Genomic DNA, 19,909 nt, shown 5'->3' with positions numbered 1-19,909 from the left:
GTTAACTCGCCTGTTCATAGGGATGGATGGACCTTCCGATCAGGTCTGCCTGAAAAACCATCAGGCAGACCTGATCAGCACAATTATGTGAAAGGTGGCTGTCTTGTTTCTATAAAACTATAAAAAAACAAAAAACAAAACAAAAAAAACACTATCACTAGGAAAGCAAGAGCTCCATTCATTTACACTTTGCCAGCACATGAATCTGTCACAAGTTTCACTAGAATAAGACCTGTGATAACCAGCTTCCTAGAACCCTGCTGAGAAAAACAAGGTTGGGAATACACTGGAGTATTACTATCAATAAGTGGACAGACATGTGGAACAGCTGCACCTTCTCAGACCTGATAGTTCTAAAAGGCTAAACACTAGTATACAGGCCAAATGTTGGACAGCATCATCTGGTTCACTAGAAACCGGCTGACACTCGGCCCGTGTGTCCTTTAGCCAGTCCAACAAGAGCTGTCAGACAGCATGCCTGAAAAATGTCATCTGTCAGATCACAACAAAACAGCAGGGGTGATTGCTGTACCAACATCGCATCCTGAGCTGTCAGTTTTTTTTTTTTTTTCCCCATTCAGCACTGCTGGGTTGAATGAGAAAAAAATAAAAAAATAAATAAAAAAAACTAGTAGGCTTTAGAGGAGTTATCTCCTTTGATAAATCGATGAGAAATGAAAATCAAGTGTATGTTGAGTGCAATATGTTCTTGTCTTTTGAAGTATACCGTAGACCGCAAAGGCCAGCTTATTATAGCCTTACAGCTAGCTTGACATTCAGTTTTAACAGTGAAAAAAATACTGTAACAGCACACACCCAAGTCCGAGGTGAAGGCCTGCACCATTAAAAAGGAGATTCAGATTCTTACAAAGGCCCATTCATAGCTTTCTTTAAAATGTTACTCTAACCACCTGGACTGCATTATGCTAGAAGTTTGCACATTCTACCGATAGTTTAATGAACGCAACTAGAGCCTTTCAAATTTAATATTTTTATTTCTCAAAAATCAATACTAGTTGATAAGTTTATTTGAGCTTCTTCTTGGGACGCAGATTGTTTGTGTGTCCACACTTCTTCTTGCGACAGTTTACAGCACGAGGATGGAGCCTAGCATAGCATCTAAAAAGAGAAAATAAATAAATAAAAAAACTTATGTCACATCAACACACATGAGTAACTGTTACAAATTTTTTTAAAGAATGCATAATTACTAGCAGAGCTACTAGGTTCTGTAAATGTGCTCACCAATGCTTGTACAAAGGAGACCACCAATCTCCAATAGATTATTCAATTCTGTACTCTGGCTGCAGCTGAACCAGTTATGCAATATTGTGTGTGGCTGGGTCAGTGCATGATGCAATTAAGACATTTTAATGGCATACTAAAACCAACCAAAAATCATAAATCCTAAAATAACCAGAACACTAGATAATGGGCAATGGTATTAGAATGCTTTTTAACAGCTAAATACAAAACTAAGGTAATTGAATTACATGACATGCACCAAAATAGTACCATTGTGGACATATGAAGATGCCCGTCATGCTGATCCGAAACAAAGCACCAACCCCCTGGTCAGTCATCCAGATACTAACTGCATGGTGATAAAAATACAGAAATACTGATGCACACTGCACTTTGTAGGTGGTTTAAGCACCCAATCAGGCCAGTCCAACACTAAGCCCTTGTTCACATTGCAGCAATCTGACACATCAAAATGCATGACAAGTCACAGCCAATTCCCGGCAATGGCACCATTCCAATCAGTGAGACGCTGAATTTGTAGCACCGCACCGATTTGCAAAAGTACTTGCTCCACTACTTTTGCAGATTTTGGGTGTGAATTGAATAGACATCCGTGCATGAAGCCACACAGATGTTGATCGAGTTGGACCTGACAATGTGGTTTGCAATCGTGCGATTTCAGATGAAGTCGCACAATTTCAAAGCCATGTTCAATGCAAAGGCCTCTTTCATATGGGTGTTCCATTTGTCCATTTTCTCATCTATCCATTAATGGATGAAAAACACATCAATGCATCCCCATGGAAAATGGATGATGTAGTCTATTTACAACCCCCTCAGTCAACATACATTTTTTGGAATGGATCAAAGCCCCATTTTTCTCCAGAAAGAAAAAAAAAAGAAAAAATACCACCAAAGATGGAAAAACAGATGTAAAAAAAAAAAAAAAAAAAAAAAAAAAAAAAAAAAAAAAGACAGTATGGTTTGCATCCATTTTTTTTGCATTTGGTAGGGGTGGGAAATATAAAAAAAAAAAAAAAAAAAAAAAAAAAGGGACAGATGTCAATGGACATGTGTCTTGACGCCGCCAACATCTGATCTGCCAAAAACACAAGGATGGGCAGATCAGATCATGGTTAGATGGTCCGCCCATAGAGGAAAGTATGCAGTGTCCACATCCACTCTGCATAAGTGAAGCGGATCTGTTATTCGCCTGCTCTTCTCTTTTAATCATTTTTATTATGTTTTAAACAAAGTAAAGACATGTATAATAGTACATATGTGCATCTGGTTGGTTTAAAAAAATAAAAATAAACTGGGAGGTAACATTAATGAATAGTAGCCAGGACCCCAATATAGTGTTCGATTAACCCCTTCTCTCAGCCACCTCCAGGCCCTTTAAGAGGTTTTAAATGCCAGGAGGCGGCAATTGGCTGTCACTTCGATCAGAAAGCTCCTGATCGTAAGTATGCATTGGGAGCCTACCAGTACCTATCAGTTACCATGCTGGCAGTCCGCTCAGCACAGCAAGTCGTTTACACAGGACTGCAAATATGCAGCTGGTCGGCATTAAATCCCGCCCACCGAGAGGCCGCATATTTTATGTGTACGGCCAGTGGAAAGTGGTTAAGTATAACTCCTATACTGAGATCATCCCACAATCACTCAAACATGAAGATTAAGTACATAGTTGGGGAGGGGGGAAATGGGAGTGGGGCTAGGAAATCAAGACATGCCCTGAAGATAACAGTAAGGCCCCTTTCCCATGATCATACCAATTGGGTCCGCCTGTCGTTTTTTCAGGCAGACCCAATTGGACCACTCATTGTTCTCTATGGGAAGGAAAATGTAAATGGGCATGGGTCAACTTACACCTGCATCCAATAAAGCCAGATAGGGATCCGTTCCCCATCAGTCTGACGGATTGGATGACAGTTGGTTGGAAATGGACAGGTGGTCCGTTTCCATTCGACCTGCCATACAGGAAAGCAGACTTTGTCCATGTTACATGCACATATACACTGACTTGCTTTTTTTTTTTTAGGGGTGCACCAAATGGGTTTTTGGTGCCGAAAATGAAAAATACACTAGGCCAAAAACCGAAACAGCACCGATACCGAAGCATATTTAAAAAAAAAAAAATATTTGTATACAGGAGGCGGTCAACGACTGCACATATGATACAAGAGATCAATGCAGCCTCACCAGTGCCCGTCAGAGGCAGGCAGCCAGCCAGAGTCCCCCATTGCAGCCAGCCTGTGAAGGGAAGATCCACCTCCACCGCCTGTTTGATCACAGCGCCAGGAACAATCACAACTTTCATTTCAATAGCTGTGTTCCCGGCCACGCCGTCACATACAGCCCCTCCCTTGTCCAGGCACTTTGATAGACAGATTATCCGTCCAAATCCTGGGACGGGTGATCCGTCTATCAAAGTCCCCCGGACAAGGGGGAGGGGCTGTATACATTATATTTGCATCAGAATAGTTTGCTGGGTCACGAGATATTGCAATTTACAGTTGAATATGATATGGTAACACATTATGGGCTCATTGTGTACACTCAGCACCTACTTGGAAGCTAGTTTGTGTAATTTATGAGGGGTGAAATATGCCCGGTGGACTATCTCTCAGAGACCAGGGAGCCAAGCGGAAAATCCCATATGTGATCCCAATCATCATTGTTGAAATCAGGGATGTCATGGGACCATTTAGATCTTAGCTTTTCTAAAGTCGGGAGAGAGGTGATAATCAAGTGTTACTATAGTTGGGAAGTGTATTTTTTTTTTTTTTTTTTGCACAATCTGACCTAATGAGGTCCTGGTCCTTTAGTGAAGACTGGATCAGTTGATGAGGGGAATTGGAGAATTGGCAACCAAAGGCATGGGAGAGTTGAAGAATACGGTGGAAAAAAAATAAAATAGGACAGTGGGATGTTAAAATCAAGAGTTCAGTTTGGAAAGCGGGACTAGGGATTAGCCGGAGACAATCTGTGTCACCATTTTGATATTGAATTTGGTCCAGGCATGGGGCTCGGGCAATTTGTAGATGTGCTCCAGAGTTGGTTTAGCCAAAGAGGGGCATTGGGTGAGATTGCCCATAGAGGGTATTTTTCTATTTTGAGACATACCCCCCATGCATGCAGCATTGTACACATGGAGGGTGTCAGTGGATAGGGGTGCCCCGAGGGCCTACTGACTTGCATTTAACAAGTGTGCTAAAATGCAAATCAACGTGCGATAAAACATGCATAAAATGGATGGATAAAAGATTAGGTTATGCTGAGTAGATACCCAACATGTCACGCTTTAACGTTGCGCACAAACGCGGAATGGCGCCAAACTATGGTACTTAACCTCCACAAGCAACGCTTTAAAAAGGTTTACAGGTTACCAGTTTAGAGTTAGAGCATTTCTAGTACTAGAATTATTGCTCTTGCTAGAACGTTCATGACGATACCTCACATATGTGATGCAAATACAGTTTACACATGTGGGCTGCAGGCATCATCCAGATATAGCAATTTGAAATCTACAAAGTCCTGACATCATGAGGGCAGGTAAAAGTTAAAGGGGTTGTAAAGACAATTTTTTTTTTTTTTCTTTTTAACATGTAATACTTACCTCCACTGTGCAGCTCGTTTCGCACAGTGGCCCCTCTGGTCTGAACCTGGTCTTCTGGGGTCCCCTCGGCGGCTGTCTCCGCTCCTCCCCGCAAGAACTAACCACCCTCACAAAAGATCTCTCACATGGTGGTTAGTTCTTGCGGGCACTTTTCCGTGATATGGCCGGTGGCTATAGTCACTCACTGTATCACTCAGCCCAGCCCCTGTGTCATTGGATGTGATTGACAGCAGCACGAGCCAATGGCTGCACTGCTTTCAATCCATCCACTCTAGCCAATCAAAGGCAAGGCTGAGCAGCGAAGAGGACATCGGGGGTGACCGCAGCAGGTGAACAAGCTCAGGTAAGTAAAACCAGGGGGGCTGGGGGGCAGTATTGTCGGATGTTTTTTTAAACTTAATGCATAGGATGCCTTAAGGTGAGAAAAAACGCAAACCTTTACAACCCATTTAAACACGTCTCCTTCAGCAATGCAGTTTAATCTACATAGGTCTTGAAAATGACTTACTTGCGGCAAATCATCTTGTCACAGTTGTACTTCTGGGCAAGCTGCCTGAGGGAAGGCTCAATTATACCACCACGAAGACGCAACACCAAATGCAAGGTGGACTCTAAAATGTTAACATATTTTGATCAGATAGAAGTAATAAAAACTGAAATATAAGTCAGTATAAAACTCAATCTCACCCTTCTGGATATTGTAGTCCGACAGTGTACGCCCATCTTCAAGCTGTTTGCCAGCAAAGATCAGACGCTGCTGGTCAGGAGGAATACCTGAAATGTAAACCTTTAAATTAGACATGTCTTACGTACTTCTATACAGCTGGGCAACTAATAAGATGTAAGGCAACACTACACGTCTTGTACAGGTTCACACAAAAAAGCATACCATTTAAAAGTGGTTGTAAAAAAAATAAAAAACCCCTGAAAGACAAAGGCATAATGAGCTAGTATGCATCGCATACCAGCTCATTATGAAATAATTACCTTAGATCAAAGCTGTTGCAGCAGTCCACTCACACCGCAGTGACCAGTGACGTCTCCGGGAGTCATTTCAAGGGCTCCGGTGCTATGACTGGCCGAAGCCGCGATGACATTGCTCCTGTGCATGCGTACGGGAGCTGCTGGTCATGGCACGGCTGCTGAAGAAACGGCAAGTTTCTCCACTACGCAGGTGCAGATGATATCGGCACAAACATATATGGTAAATAGCTCCTAAACAGTGCAGGTTTAGGAGATATTTACAGTACCTACAGGTAAGCCTTATTGTAGGTACAATTGGTGTAACTAGGTTTACACCCACTTTAAGGATCTTAAGATTAGTGCCCATACAGAAATACATTTTCACACATGTAGGCCTAAATGTCATACTTACTCAGCTAATGTGGAAAATGGACGTGTGGAGCATGAGGAAATTAGGCACTGGGAGGGGGAGCCAATTAAACTGTGAGAACAGAGGTGGAGGTGAATGGGAGGGGTAGAAGCAGCTGAGCCTATGCTAGAGACAGAAGAAACTGATCATTTACAATGGAGAAAAGTGGAGACCGATCATGGAATATAGGGATCAGTGGAATTATACACTATTGGGGAAAACAAAACAAAAGCAGGTGACTGGCATAGACTGGGGTGCTGGGTGGGAATACCAAAGAGGAAGATTACAAAAATAGATTGGGTAGACAGACCACAAGCAAACACTGGTCCAGTGATAGAGGAACCAGACTTAAAGATGATCACAGCTCAAAGGGAAAAGTAAAAACTTCTTGTAGATCAAGAGAGTTAATTGCAAATGAAATATGTCTAGGGGCATATTACCCCTCCCTCTAATATGGAAGCTGTAGGGGGGGGGGGGGGGGTTGAGGGGTTCTACACGTAGGGTATATATAATTTCTGCCACAAAGCATTGGTGCGCCGTCACATTTGCCAACTTAACAAGGTGAACACAGCCACTGAAATGAAGCTGAAAAGAAATCCACTAGTGCAAGTGTAAATGAGCCAAGAACAAGTGTCTCATTCCATCAAGCAGTTCAACGTACTGTTAAGGAATATTAAAGACGAAAACTACGACTGTGAACATTGCACAAGTTAACACTTCAGTCATGCTGCTTACCTTCCTTGTCCTGGATTTTTGCCTTAACATTTTCAATAGTGTCGCTGGGTTCAACCTCTAGTGTGATTGTTTTCCCAGTAAGGGTTTTTACAAAGATCTGCATGTTGGCGCCTTCTTGCTTTCCTAGATAAGAAAAAAAAAAAAAAAAAGGCACATTAAAGACTTATGTAGTAATAAGACCACTTAACCTGCATCACAATATTGGGCTAACACTGCACAAGTGGTTTCCTTCATAAAGATTAACGTCAAACATTTTATTAGCACAGTAAGATCATGCCTAAACACCTTCACCCTGCCCCTTTTCAGTGCTGCCATCTTTAAAACTTCAGCGCATGCACAGATGCACCATCTGGTAGCTAGGACCTGGCAGAGGCCGACAGCACACATATGCTGCCAGTATACCTCCCAGCAGCACTCAACGTGCATGCACACCAACAAAGTTGTGGCTTAGTAACACTACTATATCACAGCGATCCCAGGAGGTAGTGGGGCCCAACCTAGGTCAGAAACCTCACCCTGCAATAACCGCTATTTTATTCCCTAGGGTCTCTGCTAAAAAATATATATATAATTTTTGGGGCTTCTGAGTGATTTTCTAGCAGAAAATAGAGGATTTTTACTTGTAAGCAACAAGTGTCAGAAAAGATTTAGTCTTTAAAATAGTTAAACTGAGAACTTCTACACAGGGAGTTCAGCCCATTGAAGAAAAAAAACATTGTATCACTTTAATCTTTTCTTGGCAGCCTGCCCAGAGAGGAGGAAAGTCCTTCACTGATGTCTTCAGGCAACTTACATTGACTTCTATTACAGAAGTCTTTTGCAAGTCCTGCTGAACATGTAATCTGCTTTTTATCAGCACAACCGCCCGATGACGATTAATTAAAAAATGACAAATATCAGCCGATCTATCGGTCGACCTCTACTCAAAACACCCCCTGAACGTGCACTGAAATGCCAGTTTGAAATTGAGAGACTTCAGCTGGTTTCTGGTACATTTTTGATATTTAAGAAAGGAGGAAACCAGATAAATTACCACGCAAGGGATATAGACATGAAACATAAGATAGAAGTTCACGTAAAAAAGCATAAAACATTATAAGGATACCAACCCTCAAGCCAAAGCCGGGGCGGGGGGCTAAGGTAAACAAGAGGGAGCGGAGCTGCCCTCAGAAGGGTTCAGCTGATTTCCAAACATGCCCTTGTGGGATTGATGGGCTGAAAGGACCCGCTACTAACAGCTTGGTGCCAGATACAACATACCTCCAGAGGTCTAGTGGTAATGTCCCTTTCACACTGTCACTAATTAACCACTTAAGGACCACTGTTCATATGCAGGCACTACTCACGTATACATTCGCTTCTGCGCGCAAGCTCGTTGGGACAGGACGCTTTAAAAAAATTCTCTATTTTACTTTATATAAAAAAAAAAAAAAAAAAAAAAGGGGGGGGGGGTCACTTTTATTCCTATTACAAGGAATGTAAATATCCCTTGTAATAGAAAAAAAAGCATGACAGGACCTCTTAAATATAATATCTGGGGTCAAAAAGTCCTCATCTCATATTTGGACTAATATGCAAAAAAAAAAATTGACATTTGCAAAAATGACAACAGAAAAATATTTTAAAGAGGGATTCCACCAAAAAAATAAATATTAAAAGCCAGCAGCTATAAATACTACAGCTGCTGACTTTTAATAAATGGACACTCACCTGTCCCGGGTTCCAGCGATGCCGGCAGCCGAGGCCGATCGATCGCTCGGCCCTTGGCTGCTGCCGCCACCATTCTAGGTGAGGGAATCAGGAAGTGAAGCGAATCGGCGTCACTTCCCGGTTCCCTACTGCGCATGCGCGACTCGCGCAGCGCAATAGGAAATCTCCGCGCTGTCACTGGGACCCGTGTGTCTCCCAGCAGACAGCGCGTCAGGACAGGAAATGGCGTAGACTCCCGTGGGAGTCTATGCCCGGAAGTGGGTGTAAATACCTGTCTTTGACAGGTATCTCCACCCCCTGAAAGGTGTCAATTGTGACACCGGAGGGGGGGAGGGATCCGATCTGCGGAGGTTCCACTTTAGGGTGGAATCCCGCTTTAAGATGTATGGGCGGAAGTGATGTTTTGACGTCACTATCGCCCTCCTATGGTATAGATACGAGTGGCGACCATCTTAGCCTCACTCATCTCCATACCCAGGACATGAAAGGACCCGATCGCCTCCGCCGCCACCGGTAAGCGGAGTGGCACCTCTCCCGCCACCAATAACGGTGATCTCGTGGCGGATCCTCCACAGAGACCACCATTATCGTGAAGAGTACCGGCTCCTGAAAAGATGAATATATTGGTTGCGATAGCAGCTGCTGCAGTTACCGAGATATCCCTCTTCAAAGCGCCAACGTATATTTAAAGGAGTCGGTCAGCAAGTGGTTAAAAGTTGGACCTCAAAGTTAAACCAAAGTAGTACAGGGACTGACTTGAAGTGACACAGATGAATGGTACTCGTTGGCTATCAATTGTCAAAGTGACTGGTGACAAAAAAAAATAAAAAATTTACTTATGGTACTTCTATAGGGCCGGCAATTTTACGCAGCGCTTTACATAAACATTGCACATTCACATCAGTCCCTACCCTCCAGGAGAAAATAAAATATAAATAGATATATGCACAATTAATTGTTATCGTGATTTTTTCCCATTGTGATCTTGGAAAAAAAAAAAAAGCATTCCCTGATTCTTGCTATGCAGAGAATTCTCTCTGCTCAAGCTGACAGCCATCAAAAAGAAAGAAAGGGGGAAAAAAATAAAAAAAAAAAAAACACACAGGCAGTCTGCCAAGATTCACAAATTCTTTAGCAGTGGGACTTGGGTATAAACACTAACAATTTGTCCTTTAGATCAAAGGAATACACTTTGGTGTGAAAATTAGGGATGTTTAACCATTCAAACACTAAACATTTTGTGATATTTGTTAGTATCAAGTCGAAAATTACTTGGAACCCCCAAAATATATATAATTTTTGTAGAGATCCTAGAGACTAAAAATAGTGGCTGTTGCAATATTTTGTCGCACTATTTGCGCAGCAGTCGTTGAAATGCAATTTTTTGGGGGAAAAAAACCCACACTCCACCCAGAAAAGTTTGGCCAATTTTTTGTATAAAGTGAAAGACACAAGAACTGGGATTTTTTTTTTTATTCTAAGCAAAAAAAAAAAAAACGATTCTCACTTTGCCCAGAGTGGTGCAGCTCTAACACACACACTATTTTTTTGCAGCTGCTGTAAGATATAAATATTTACATCAGCTCGGGTATTCCCCCAGCTGCTTGCCATGCAGTGAGGTTCACTTGGGACAGCCTTTGAAAAGCGACCCACAGCACGATGCAGCGCGCTTTGACCTGGAGGTTGTGTCATGGGGTCCCATTGAGTTCGGTGCACAAGTGGTGCCTCTGTCACCTCAACCAGCAGAGTCGCTGCTTCACTCCCATAACATAGAAGGTTGTAGTAAGTAAAGTTACAATGGTGACAGGCACACTGCCTCTAATGGCACGTACAGGCCAGGCACCCCCTGGATGCAGTATGAAGCAGGCCGGCGCCATGTGCGGGGATGAGGCCCTATGTTCCGCCAGTACTGAGAACAGATCGGCCTCCTCTCCGGAGATCTCACTTCCCCCCGGCCACTACTAGACGGCTCAGCCAATCAGGCCACCCAGTACAGGGCGCACACAGCGGCCGTGATCCCCGCTCCGCCACCCCGCTCTCCTCACACCTACCCGCACGGCAGCCGGAGTAAAAGAGGAAAGGACTGAACGGAAGTGCGCTGACGTTATCACACCAGATCCTTAGGGCGGGTCATTAGAGTGTGAGCTGCGTCACCAACTCCTCATCGGCCATTTTTGTTATGGGCAAAAGGGATTGCAACCATTACTTTGTATTAGTGTTATCCTGTGATATTTCTTCCCAAGGTCACTTTCAGCATCGTCCTGATGCGTGACTAATGCAATAACCCTGTTTTTCCAATATTTACATTGAGACGTTAAGCATATCTCCCAGCTGTCCCTGATTTTGAGGGACTGTATCTGATTTGGAGCAATGTCCCTCTGTCCCTCTTTCTTCCTCATTTGTCCCTCATTTTGGTCTGATTTATATATATATTCTCATCTCAAAAAGTTGGGAGGTGTACGTTAAGGGTGAGGTAAACCTGTATATACAAGGCTCGGTTCAGCTATGTATACTGCTTTATGTTCTGTCTTGATGCTAAAAGTTCAATAAAAAAAAAAAAAATTTTTATTCACATATCTTATAGCACCAGGCCTTCTAGGACACACTTTGGGGGACTTCAATAAAGCATTTGTAGCACTTTGCAGGGCATTTAAAAAGTGCTACACCTAATATTGGAAAGCCTTGGCACAGTTTTCTTGATGGAAACCCCACCCAAAAGGTGAAGCCACACTTGTCTGACCCCCCCCCCCCCCCCCCCCCATTGCCACATTTGGCGTCTTTTGTGGGGGAGCGGGTACCTGGTTTTGAACGGTCCCCAATCCTACTTCCAGCTGAGTTTGGCACAGCGAACTCAGCTGGAAGTTTGACCCTCCTCCTTCCCCTGCAGCTGGCCCATTTAGGCCTCTTGCACATGATAATCCTATTTTAACATCTATTTTTTCAGACTTTTTTTTGTATGTATTTGCGTGTATTTTTGCGCATATGCGTTCATGCAATTTCATGCAAATGTTCACGCAAATGCAGGAAAATCTATTCTCACGTTCTTGTTCTGCACAATATGTAAATGGCTATTTGCGCATATTTGTTTGCAATCACACACATGAGGTATAAATTACTGACCAAAAATGCGTGTAAGCAAGCACGCCGGTTGCTTAAGCGCCTGTGTACATAGGCACATTACAAATAATCACTTTCCAACCGCCACACACCGCTTTACGTCGGCACAATGGCACGGGTGGGAAAATGGGCGTACCGATACGTCCCTCCTTCAGAGCTGGCTAGCGGGCGGACTCGTGTGTCCTCCAGTGGCCTACAATCGCGCCGAGGACAGGCAGAACGGGGAAATGCCTATGTAAACAAGGCAGTTCCCTGTTCTGCCTAGTGACATGACAGACATGTCATCAGGAACAATGATCTCTGTCATGTCCTAGGTAGCCCATCCCCCCTACATTTAGAACACACCTAGGGAACTCACATTTAACCCCTTGATCGCCCCTAGTGTTAACCCCTTCCCTGCCAGTGACATTTATACAGTTATCAGTGGCTATTTTTAGCTCTGATCGCTGTATACATGTCAGTGGTCCCAAAATAGTGTCAAAAGTGTCCAATCTGTCCGCCGCAATGTTGCAGTCCCGATCAAAAATTGCAGATCACTGCCATTACTAGTTAAAAAAAAAAAGAATAATAAAAATTACATAAATCTATCCCTTATTTTGTAGATGCTAAAACTTTTGTGCAAACCAATTAATATACACTTATTTTACCAAAAATATGTAGAAGAATACATATCGGCCTAAACTGAGGAAGAAATCATTTTTTTATATATATTTTTTGGGGATATTTATTATAGCAAAAACTAAAAAATATAGCTTTTTTTTCAAAATTGTCACTTTTTTTTTGTTTATAGCGCAAAATATAAAAACCGCAAAGGTGATCAAATACCACCAAAAGAAAGCTCTATATGTCGGGAAAAAAAGACATCAATTTTCTTTGGGTACAGCTTCGCACGTCCGCGCAATTGTCATTTAAAGCAACTCAGTGCCGAATAGCAAAAAAGGCTGTCCGTTTTCATGTGATCTTACCATAGAGAACAGCGGGGCTCTGACAGGTCCATCCCGCACAGTGAGCAGACACAGACCTGTCATCCGCCTGCTCAGAGGGGATCAACAGAGGGAGCCCCCCTGCTGAACTAGCGGAGTCCGCTGAGTGGATCCGCCCCATGTTAAAGGGGCCTTAGCTGTTAAGATTAGTTCCATTTTAACCTAACATGTAGCATAGTTCTTTACAGGTAGTCCCTGGGTTACAAACAAGATAGGGTCTGTAGGTTTGTTCTTAAGTTGAATTTGTATGAAAGTCAGAACAAATAAATTTGTTAAGTGTTGCTCCAGCCAAAAAAACAATTTTTACATTTTTTTGGATAGCATAGGGAAGAGTTAACACCCCTGATGGATGAAGTGACTATTATATACACTATCTGTGACTATTCATTTTTTCTTGGGTTTAGCACATTGCTATAGTGTTTTTTACAGACATATTATCTATTTATTCATTTTTATGTGATTATTTTGTGGTTACTAATTAATATTCTGCACATAGCACATTATTAGAGCTGCTCTCACATGAATAATGATGTATATTTTTTTGCTATATGCACACCTATGGGATTTAGTGTTTTTTGGAAGTTAAACGGCGTTTAGCAGGCGGGTTGAATGATAATAAGCACATTTGCACTTTAATTAGATGTAAAGTTTGGCATTCAGTTAGTGCGGGGCGGGGGTTTTTCTTCAACAGATATTAGTGATTGCACATATTTTTGCATTTTTTGCACAGCACTTGCACATAATTTTGCATTATTTGCACTGCACTTTTGCACCTTGATATTTGTTTACATATCTCTTGCACATTATAGTGCATATTTGCACAGTGATTAAAGCGGTTCTCCACCCTGAAGTGAAAGTTCCGCTCATCTGATCCCTCCCCCCCTCCGGTGCCACAATCAGCACCTTTCAGGGGGGAGGGGGGTGCAGTTACCTGGATAATCCAGGTATCTGCACCCACTTCTGGGACAAGACCCCCGCAGGCCGCCGCAGATGCCCCCCCGTTGTGTTCCGGTAAACACACAGTTCCCAGGACACAGCGGGGACCAGCAGAGACGCGTAGCGTGACTCGCGCATGCGCAGTAGGGAACCCGGCAGTGAAGCCGCAACGCTTCACTTCCCGATTCCCTGACAGAGGATGGCGGCGGGGGCAGCAGAGAGACGAGCGATCGCTCGTCATCTGCCGCCCACATCGCTGGACCCTGGGACAGGTAAGTGTGAATTTATTAAAAGTCAGCAGCTGCAATATTTGTAGCTGCTGGCTTTTAATATTTTTTTTAAAGGTGCAGAACCGCTTTAACAAAGCTTGACACCTATTGTTATAGTAGCCTCAGATATTGTAGGCTTATAGTCTGTGTGCAGACACTGAATTAGAAAGTTGTCCTGAGCGCACCATTAGATATAACAATCATTTTAAAGTGAGAGAACACTGACATGGTTGCAGCCTAGTCATTTAGGTTTTTTCTATTCATTTTTGTCTCTACATATTTGTAATATCAGCACTAAGGCTTATTTACATTAAATTCCAACACGATAACCACCCCAGCACAACTCAAAGATAATCACTGCCTTACTAAAGAAGCTGAGGGTAAAGGTGATGGACTGGCCAAGCATGTCTCCAGACTTAAGCCCTATTGAGCATCTGTGGAGCATCCTCAAACGGAAGGTGGAGGAGAGCAAGGTCTCTAACATCCACCAGCTCTGTGATGTCATCATGGAGGAGTGAAAGAGGACTCCAGTGGCAACCTGTGAAGTTCTGGTGAACTTCATGCCCAAAAGGGTTAAGGCAGTGCTGGAAAATAATGGTGGCCACACAAAATATTGACACTTTGGGCCCAATTTGGACATTTTCACTTAGGGGTGTACTCACTTTTGTTGCCAGCGGTTTAGACATTAACGGCTGTGTGTTGAGTTATTTTGAGGGGACAGCAAATTTACACTGTTATACAAGCTGTACACTCACTACTTTACATTGTAGCAAAGTGTAATTTCTTCAGTGTTGTCACATGAAAAGAAAGAATAAAATATTTACAATGATGTGAGGGGTGTACTCACTTTTGTGAGATACTGTAGCAAATGTTTTCCCATTTGGGCACAAAGGGTCCATGGCCATGAATGCAATCTGCTAACTTTAGCTGCCACTATACCATAGGTCAGGGTTGTGCAATTAGTGGACCTCCAGTTGTTGCAGAACTACAAGTCCCATGAGGCATAGCAAGACTCTGATAACCACAAACATGACACCCAGAGGCAGAGCATAATGGGACTTGTAGTTTTGCAACAGCTGGAGGTCCGCTAATTGCATATCCCTGCCATAGGTGCTAACAACCCTGCACCCTACAGAACAGTCCCAGGATTTAGGACACTGATTCACAGTGTCTGTGTCCCACATAATTCATGGCAATTATAAACAACGTAGAGTGGCAGTAGGGCTCCAGGTGTTCCCACTGTGGTGCAGCTCCTTCCTGTAAGATGGTGGGTACCAAGCTTGTGACATCACCTTGTGCAGTATCAAAGCCAGGGGAAAGGTATGTTTATGAACTGATTTTTTCCCTACAGTTTTTCTTTTTTAAACTGGTTTGGCTCGATAACTCGATAACATTGACGTCCTCCCAGAATCCCGCTCTCGCGTGCCCCCTGGGGCGCGCACCCATAATATATGTGACCGCCGGGTCCAGAAGAGCCGGCGCATCACAGATCATGGTAAATGGCCACTGATAGGGGCCGTTTACCCTGTGATCGCTCAGTCAAATGACGGAGCAATCACTTGTAAACAAACCGGCGTCACGTCCGGTTCCTCTCTCACCTCTCTGTACAGATCTGTACAGTGTGAGCGGAAAGGGGAGAGATCAGTGTCAGCAGTGCTGTGGGATGGATGTGTAGCACCCGCAGCGCTGATATGTGCCCATTCCAGCCATCCATCCATACTCAGCCATCCATGCTCATTATACCCATCCATACTCAGCATTAAGGATGAGCTGAACACCCCCCTTTTCGGTTCGCACAAGAACCTGCAAACAGACCTAAACTTCATGTGAACTTTAGAACCCTATTAAAGTCTATGGGACTGGAACATTCAAAATCAAAAGTGCTAATTTTAAAGGCTAATATGCAAGTTATTGTCATAAAAAGTGTTTGGGGACCTGGGTCCTGCACCAGGGGATATGTATCAGTGCAAAAAAAAGTTTTAGAAATGGCCATTTTTTCGGGAGCAGTGATTTTAATAATGCTTAAAGTGAAACAATAAAAGTGTAATATTCCTTTAAATTTCATACCTGGGGGGTGTCTATAGTATGCCTGTGAAGGGGCGCATGTTTCCCATGCTTATAACTGTCCCTGCACAAAGTGTAATTTCTGCAGGAAAAAAAATCAATTACCAGGCCCTTGAGGTCTGGTATGGATATTAAGGGGAACCCCGAGTTCATTTTTTTTTTTAAATGACGTGCGGTTCCCCCCAACTATCCATACCAGACCCTTCAAGTCTGGTATGGATTTTAAGGGGAACTCTACGCCAAATGAAAAAAAAAATGTCGCGGAGTTCCCCCTAAAAATCCATACCAGACCCTTTATCCGAGCACGCAACCTGGCAGGTCGCAGGAAAAGAGGGGGGAACAAGAGAACGGCCCCCCACCTGAACCGTACCAGGCTACATGCCCTCAACATTGGGAGGATGCTTTGGAGTCCCCCCCAAAAGCACCTTGTCCCCATGTTGATGAGGACAAGGGCCTCATCCCCACAACCCTGGCCGGTGGTTGTGGGGGTCTGTGGGCGGGGGGGCTTATCAAAATCTGGAAGCCCCTTTTAACAAGGGGACCCCCAGATCCTGCCCCCCTGTTTGAAATGGTAAGGGGGTACAAAAGTACCCCTCCCATTTCACAAAGAAAGTGTAAAAAATAGTTAAAAAGACACACACACCGTCCAAAAGTCCTAAAAATAAAAAAAAGATTCCAGCAGTGGTAATCCACTCTTGCTATCCAGCGACGGATGATCATCTCTCCGGGGTCCAGCGATGGCTGATCTGATCCAGCGATAGGTGATCTCTCCCTCCAGCGCAGCGCATTCATCCTCTGTCTCCATCGGAGACACTGCGGGAATCCCGGCAGCCTGACACTTCTTATCTGAGGAGGGCGGGGCCATCCGTCACCTGACCCCACCCCCTCTGACGCAAGGGGAAAGCTGGGCTTCCCCAGTGATGTACGGGTGACCCTGCCCCCCTCTGATGTAACGCAGGTTTCCGTTAACCTTGAACACCTGTTTAAACTGGTCTCTCAAAGTTAACCAATTACTGTCAGCGCAGGCTGAGACACTCAATCTACCAGAAAAAAAGTTTTTTTTTATAGGAATTCCAACATTTTATCCGTTGGATCCCTAAGTATTTGAGTATTGTCTGCCGGACAAGTCAGACGTATTCACAAAGGATATAGTAGCGTTAATTGCTGGTATACCCTACTTAGTGAATTTTCTCTACCATAGGATAACATGTGAAAACTTTTTAGAAAGGAAAATAATGCTTGTCTGGGTGATCCTCCAGATGCAAAAAAGCTTTTCCAACAATGAATGGATGGGAAAAGGCATGCACAGCTTGAGAAGGCTTTAGCGAACCCAAACACTCAGTTAAGGGTACATAAATATGGAGCGGATCATTCAGCAAGAAATTGTACCATCAATCTTACAGATTGTGAAAGCCGACTCTCCCGCATTCGACACCTCAGAAGAGGAGTCATCAGCCTCACCACAGTCCACTGAGGGAAATGGTCTTCTCCTGCTCCTTGTTCCTCAGTTTGAGGGTCCTAGGAAAATGGAAGAGAACCTGTCACATCTTGACCACACTGGGATGAGATTAAAGTCGCTAAACTTTTTTTTTTTCTTTTAAAACCTACCATGGCTGAGGTAAAAGAGATCTTTAGTAAAATGAACAGTGGCCTCAGTGTTGAAAACAGTTGAAAACATTTCATGGCCCCAATCTCACTCTGACCAGCCACACACTCTCAGGGCAGGATGCCATTTGTAGAGTAGGCTTTCCAGAGCTTGAGGGAGACCCTTTTATCTCCTCTTTTGGGGGTGTTTCTACCCCACTTCTGACCATAGTCCAATGCAAATAGCAGAGGTACTACCAGAAGAAATCGCATCCATTGTTTGAGCAATAGTCCAGCCCTGCCATTAATGCTCAGCCTGATAAATGTGTCAAAAGGAATGCTTGTGTCACCAAACCTCTTTAATGCCCCTCTATGCTCTTGTTTCCCTCCGTCAACCATCATCAGTAATAATGGTGCTTTAAAAAACACATTCCCATGCTGGACGTTGGAGAATGCCAAAATGCACTAAGCCCCGCCCCCTTTGTCGCCTTCTCCCCCCTCCTGCTTTTAAAAAAAAAAAAGAACTTTCCTGAGCAAGCGTGGGCCTCTGATCCTACATGACTGTTGTGTGAGGGGGAAAGGCAAGGAGAGAGACTGGAGAGAGCCTGGAATCAATTTTTTTTCTGTTTTTCTCCTGACGCTCTTCCTCGTGAAGAGGGGGAGAATACAGTACAAGTGGGGGTGTCTAGTGACGAGAACCCCCCCCCCCCAAACTTACCAGAGGTCTGCTGCTGGAGCCAGTGATCCTTGGGGAAACCCACAATCCTGGACCTGTAATAGCATCTTCACCAGTAAAACTTTATGGCCTTAAAACCAAAAGAACTGGATCCTGGGGGTCCAGCTCTCTAAGAGAAGCGTTTACAGGCAAAACCTTGTTTCTTCGGACACGAGGCACCATTCAGTTTGGCCTAAAAGACACTTTGAATGGTTCCAGCTAAATAGCTAGCACCAGCAAGGACTGCTCCAGTGGAGCTCAGCACAGCACATCTTCACTCGTGACCAACACCTTAGACACTGGAGAAAAAACTGAGATACTCCCATTATAGGAGGGGTTATATAGAGAGGCAACTTCCTGTTTAGGGTGTGCCAGTGTCCAGCAACTGAAGGTGGACTATAACCCACATAGTAATTACTATGGCTCTGTGTCCCATGATGTACAATTAAAGAAAAATTAGCTCCTTTCCAGCTGCTCTGATCCCACAAGGAGACCATCAGATGCCTTGCTGCATAGCAGTCATATATACAAGCTTGCATGCAAAGGTTCCATGATCTCCTAAGCCAGTCGTTCTCAACTCCTGTCCTCAGGACCCACTAACAGGCCAGGTTTGCAAGATACCTGAAATACATCAAAGGTGATATAATTTTCTGCTCAGTGATTGCAGTATTCTAGTCTGCATCTCCCCAAGGTAATATTTAAAATCTGGCCTGTTATTGAGTCCTGAGGACAGGAGTGGAGAACCACTGTCCTAAAACAAGATAGACATAAGGGGTTATTTACTAAAGGCAACTCCACTTTGCAATACAACTGCAAACTACAAGTGCAAAGTGCACTTGAAATTGCACTTGGAAGTGCTGTCGCTGTAGATTCGAGGGTGTCATGCAAGGAAAATAAACAACAGCATTTTAGCTTGCACATGATTGAATAATAAAATCAGCAGAGCTTCCCCCATTTCAGATCTACCCCTCAGATTTACAGCGACTGCACTTCCAAGTGCACTTTCAGTGCAATTTCAAGTACACTTTGCACTTGTAGTGCAAAGTGGATTTGCCTTTCTTAAATAACCCCCATAGAGTCTATGGAGGAAGTTACAGAGGAAACTTCACATAGTGTAGTATTTCACCAAAATTTGAATAAAATGATAAAATCACACTAACAAGTTTGAAGGAATCAGACCCCTTTCACACTGGGGCCATCGTGCATTAGCAGTAAAGCGCAGTTCGTTTTAAGAGCACCTTTCAGCCACTGATGGGGTGCTTCTAACCCCTGTTAGCAGCCGAAAAAGGGGTTAAAAGCACCCGTGTTGCGACGCCTCCAAAGTGCTTTTCAGCTGCTTTGGAAGCGCTAGCCATTCATTGCATGGGGCAGGGCACAGCGCTCCCAAACAGCCCCAAAGATGCTGCTTACAAGGCTTTTCCTAATGCCCTGCAAGCGCACCGTCCCAGGGTGAAAAGTCATACTGAAATGAACAAGCTGAAGTTAGAAGCGGATTGGTTACTATGCACAACTGAACCAGATTCTGTGTGCACCAGCTTTAGTACATTTCCCACTATG

General features: G+C 43.8%; 1 protein-coding gene across 1 annotated transcript; it reads right to left on the bottom strand.

The window, feature by feature from the left end:
* Positions 1 to 968: 968 nt before the first annotated feature.
* UBA52 (ubiquitin A-52 residue ribosomal protein fusion product 1) lies at positions 969 to 7,132 on the bottom strand. Its single transcript, XM_077475925.1, has 4 exons — positions 6,975 to 7,132; positions 5,555 to 5,641; positions 5,376 to 5,478; positions 969 to 1,119 (listed from the first exon to the last, which is right to left on the bottom strand). The coding sequence occupies exons 1-4, from the start codon at positions 7,075 to 7,077 to the stop codon at positions 1,026 to 1,028; spliced, it is 387 nt and encodes a 128-aa protein (XP_077332051.1). The 5' UTR covers positions 7,078 to 7,132; the 3' UTR covers positions 969 to 1,025.
* Between the last annotated feature and the right edge of the window lie 12,777 nt (positions 7,133 to 19,909).

The sequence above is a fragment of the Lithobates pipiens genome, unplaced genomic scaffold, assembly GCF_037356315.1.
Source record: "Lithobates pipiens isolate NorthernLeopardFrog02 unplaced genomic scaffold, aLitPip1_a1.2 Scaffold_13, whole genome shotgun sequence".
NCBI lineage: Eukaryota > Metazoa > Chordata > Amphibia > Anura > Ranidae > Lithobates > Lithobates pipiens.
This window is presented reverse-complemented; position numbering and strand designations above follow the sequence as displayed.

Bases quoted from the DNA above. Each gene is read 5' to 3' on its own strand.
- UBA52 (XM_077475925.1), bottom strand. From the start codon at position 7,077: ATGCAGATCTTTGTAAAAACCCTTACTGGGAAAACAATCACACTAGAG. The intron at 5,642-6,974 runs GTAAGCAGCATG...TTTACATTTCAG, and splicing joins AAAAATCCAGGACAAGGAAG to GTATTCCTCCTGACCAGCAG. The intron at 1,120-5,375 runs GTAAGTCATTTT...TTCTCTTTTTAG, and splicing joins GACAAGATGATTTGCCGCAA to ATGCTATGCTAGGCTCCATC.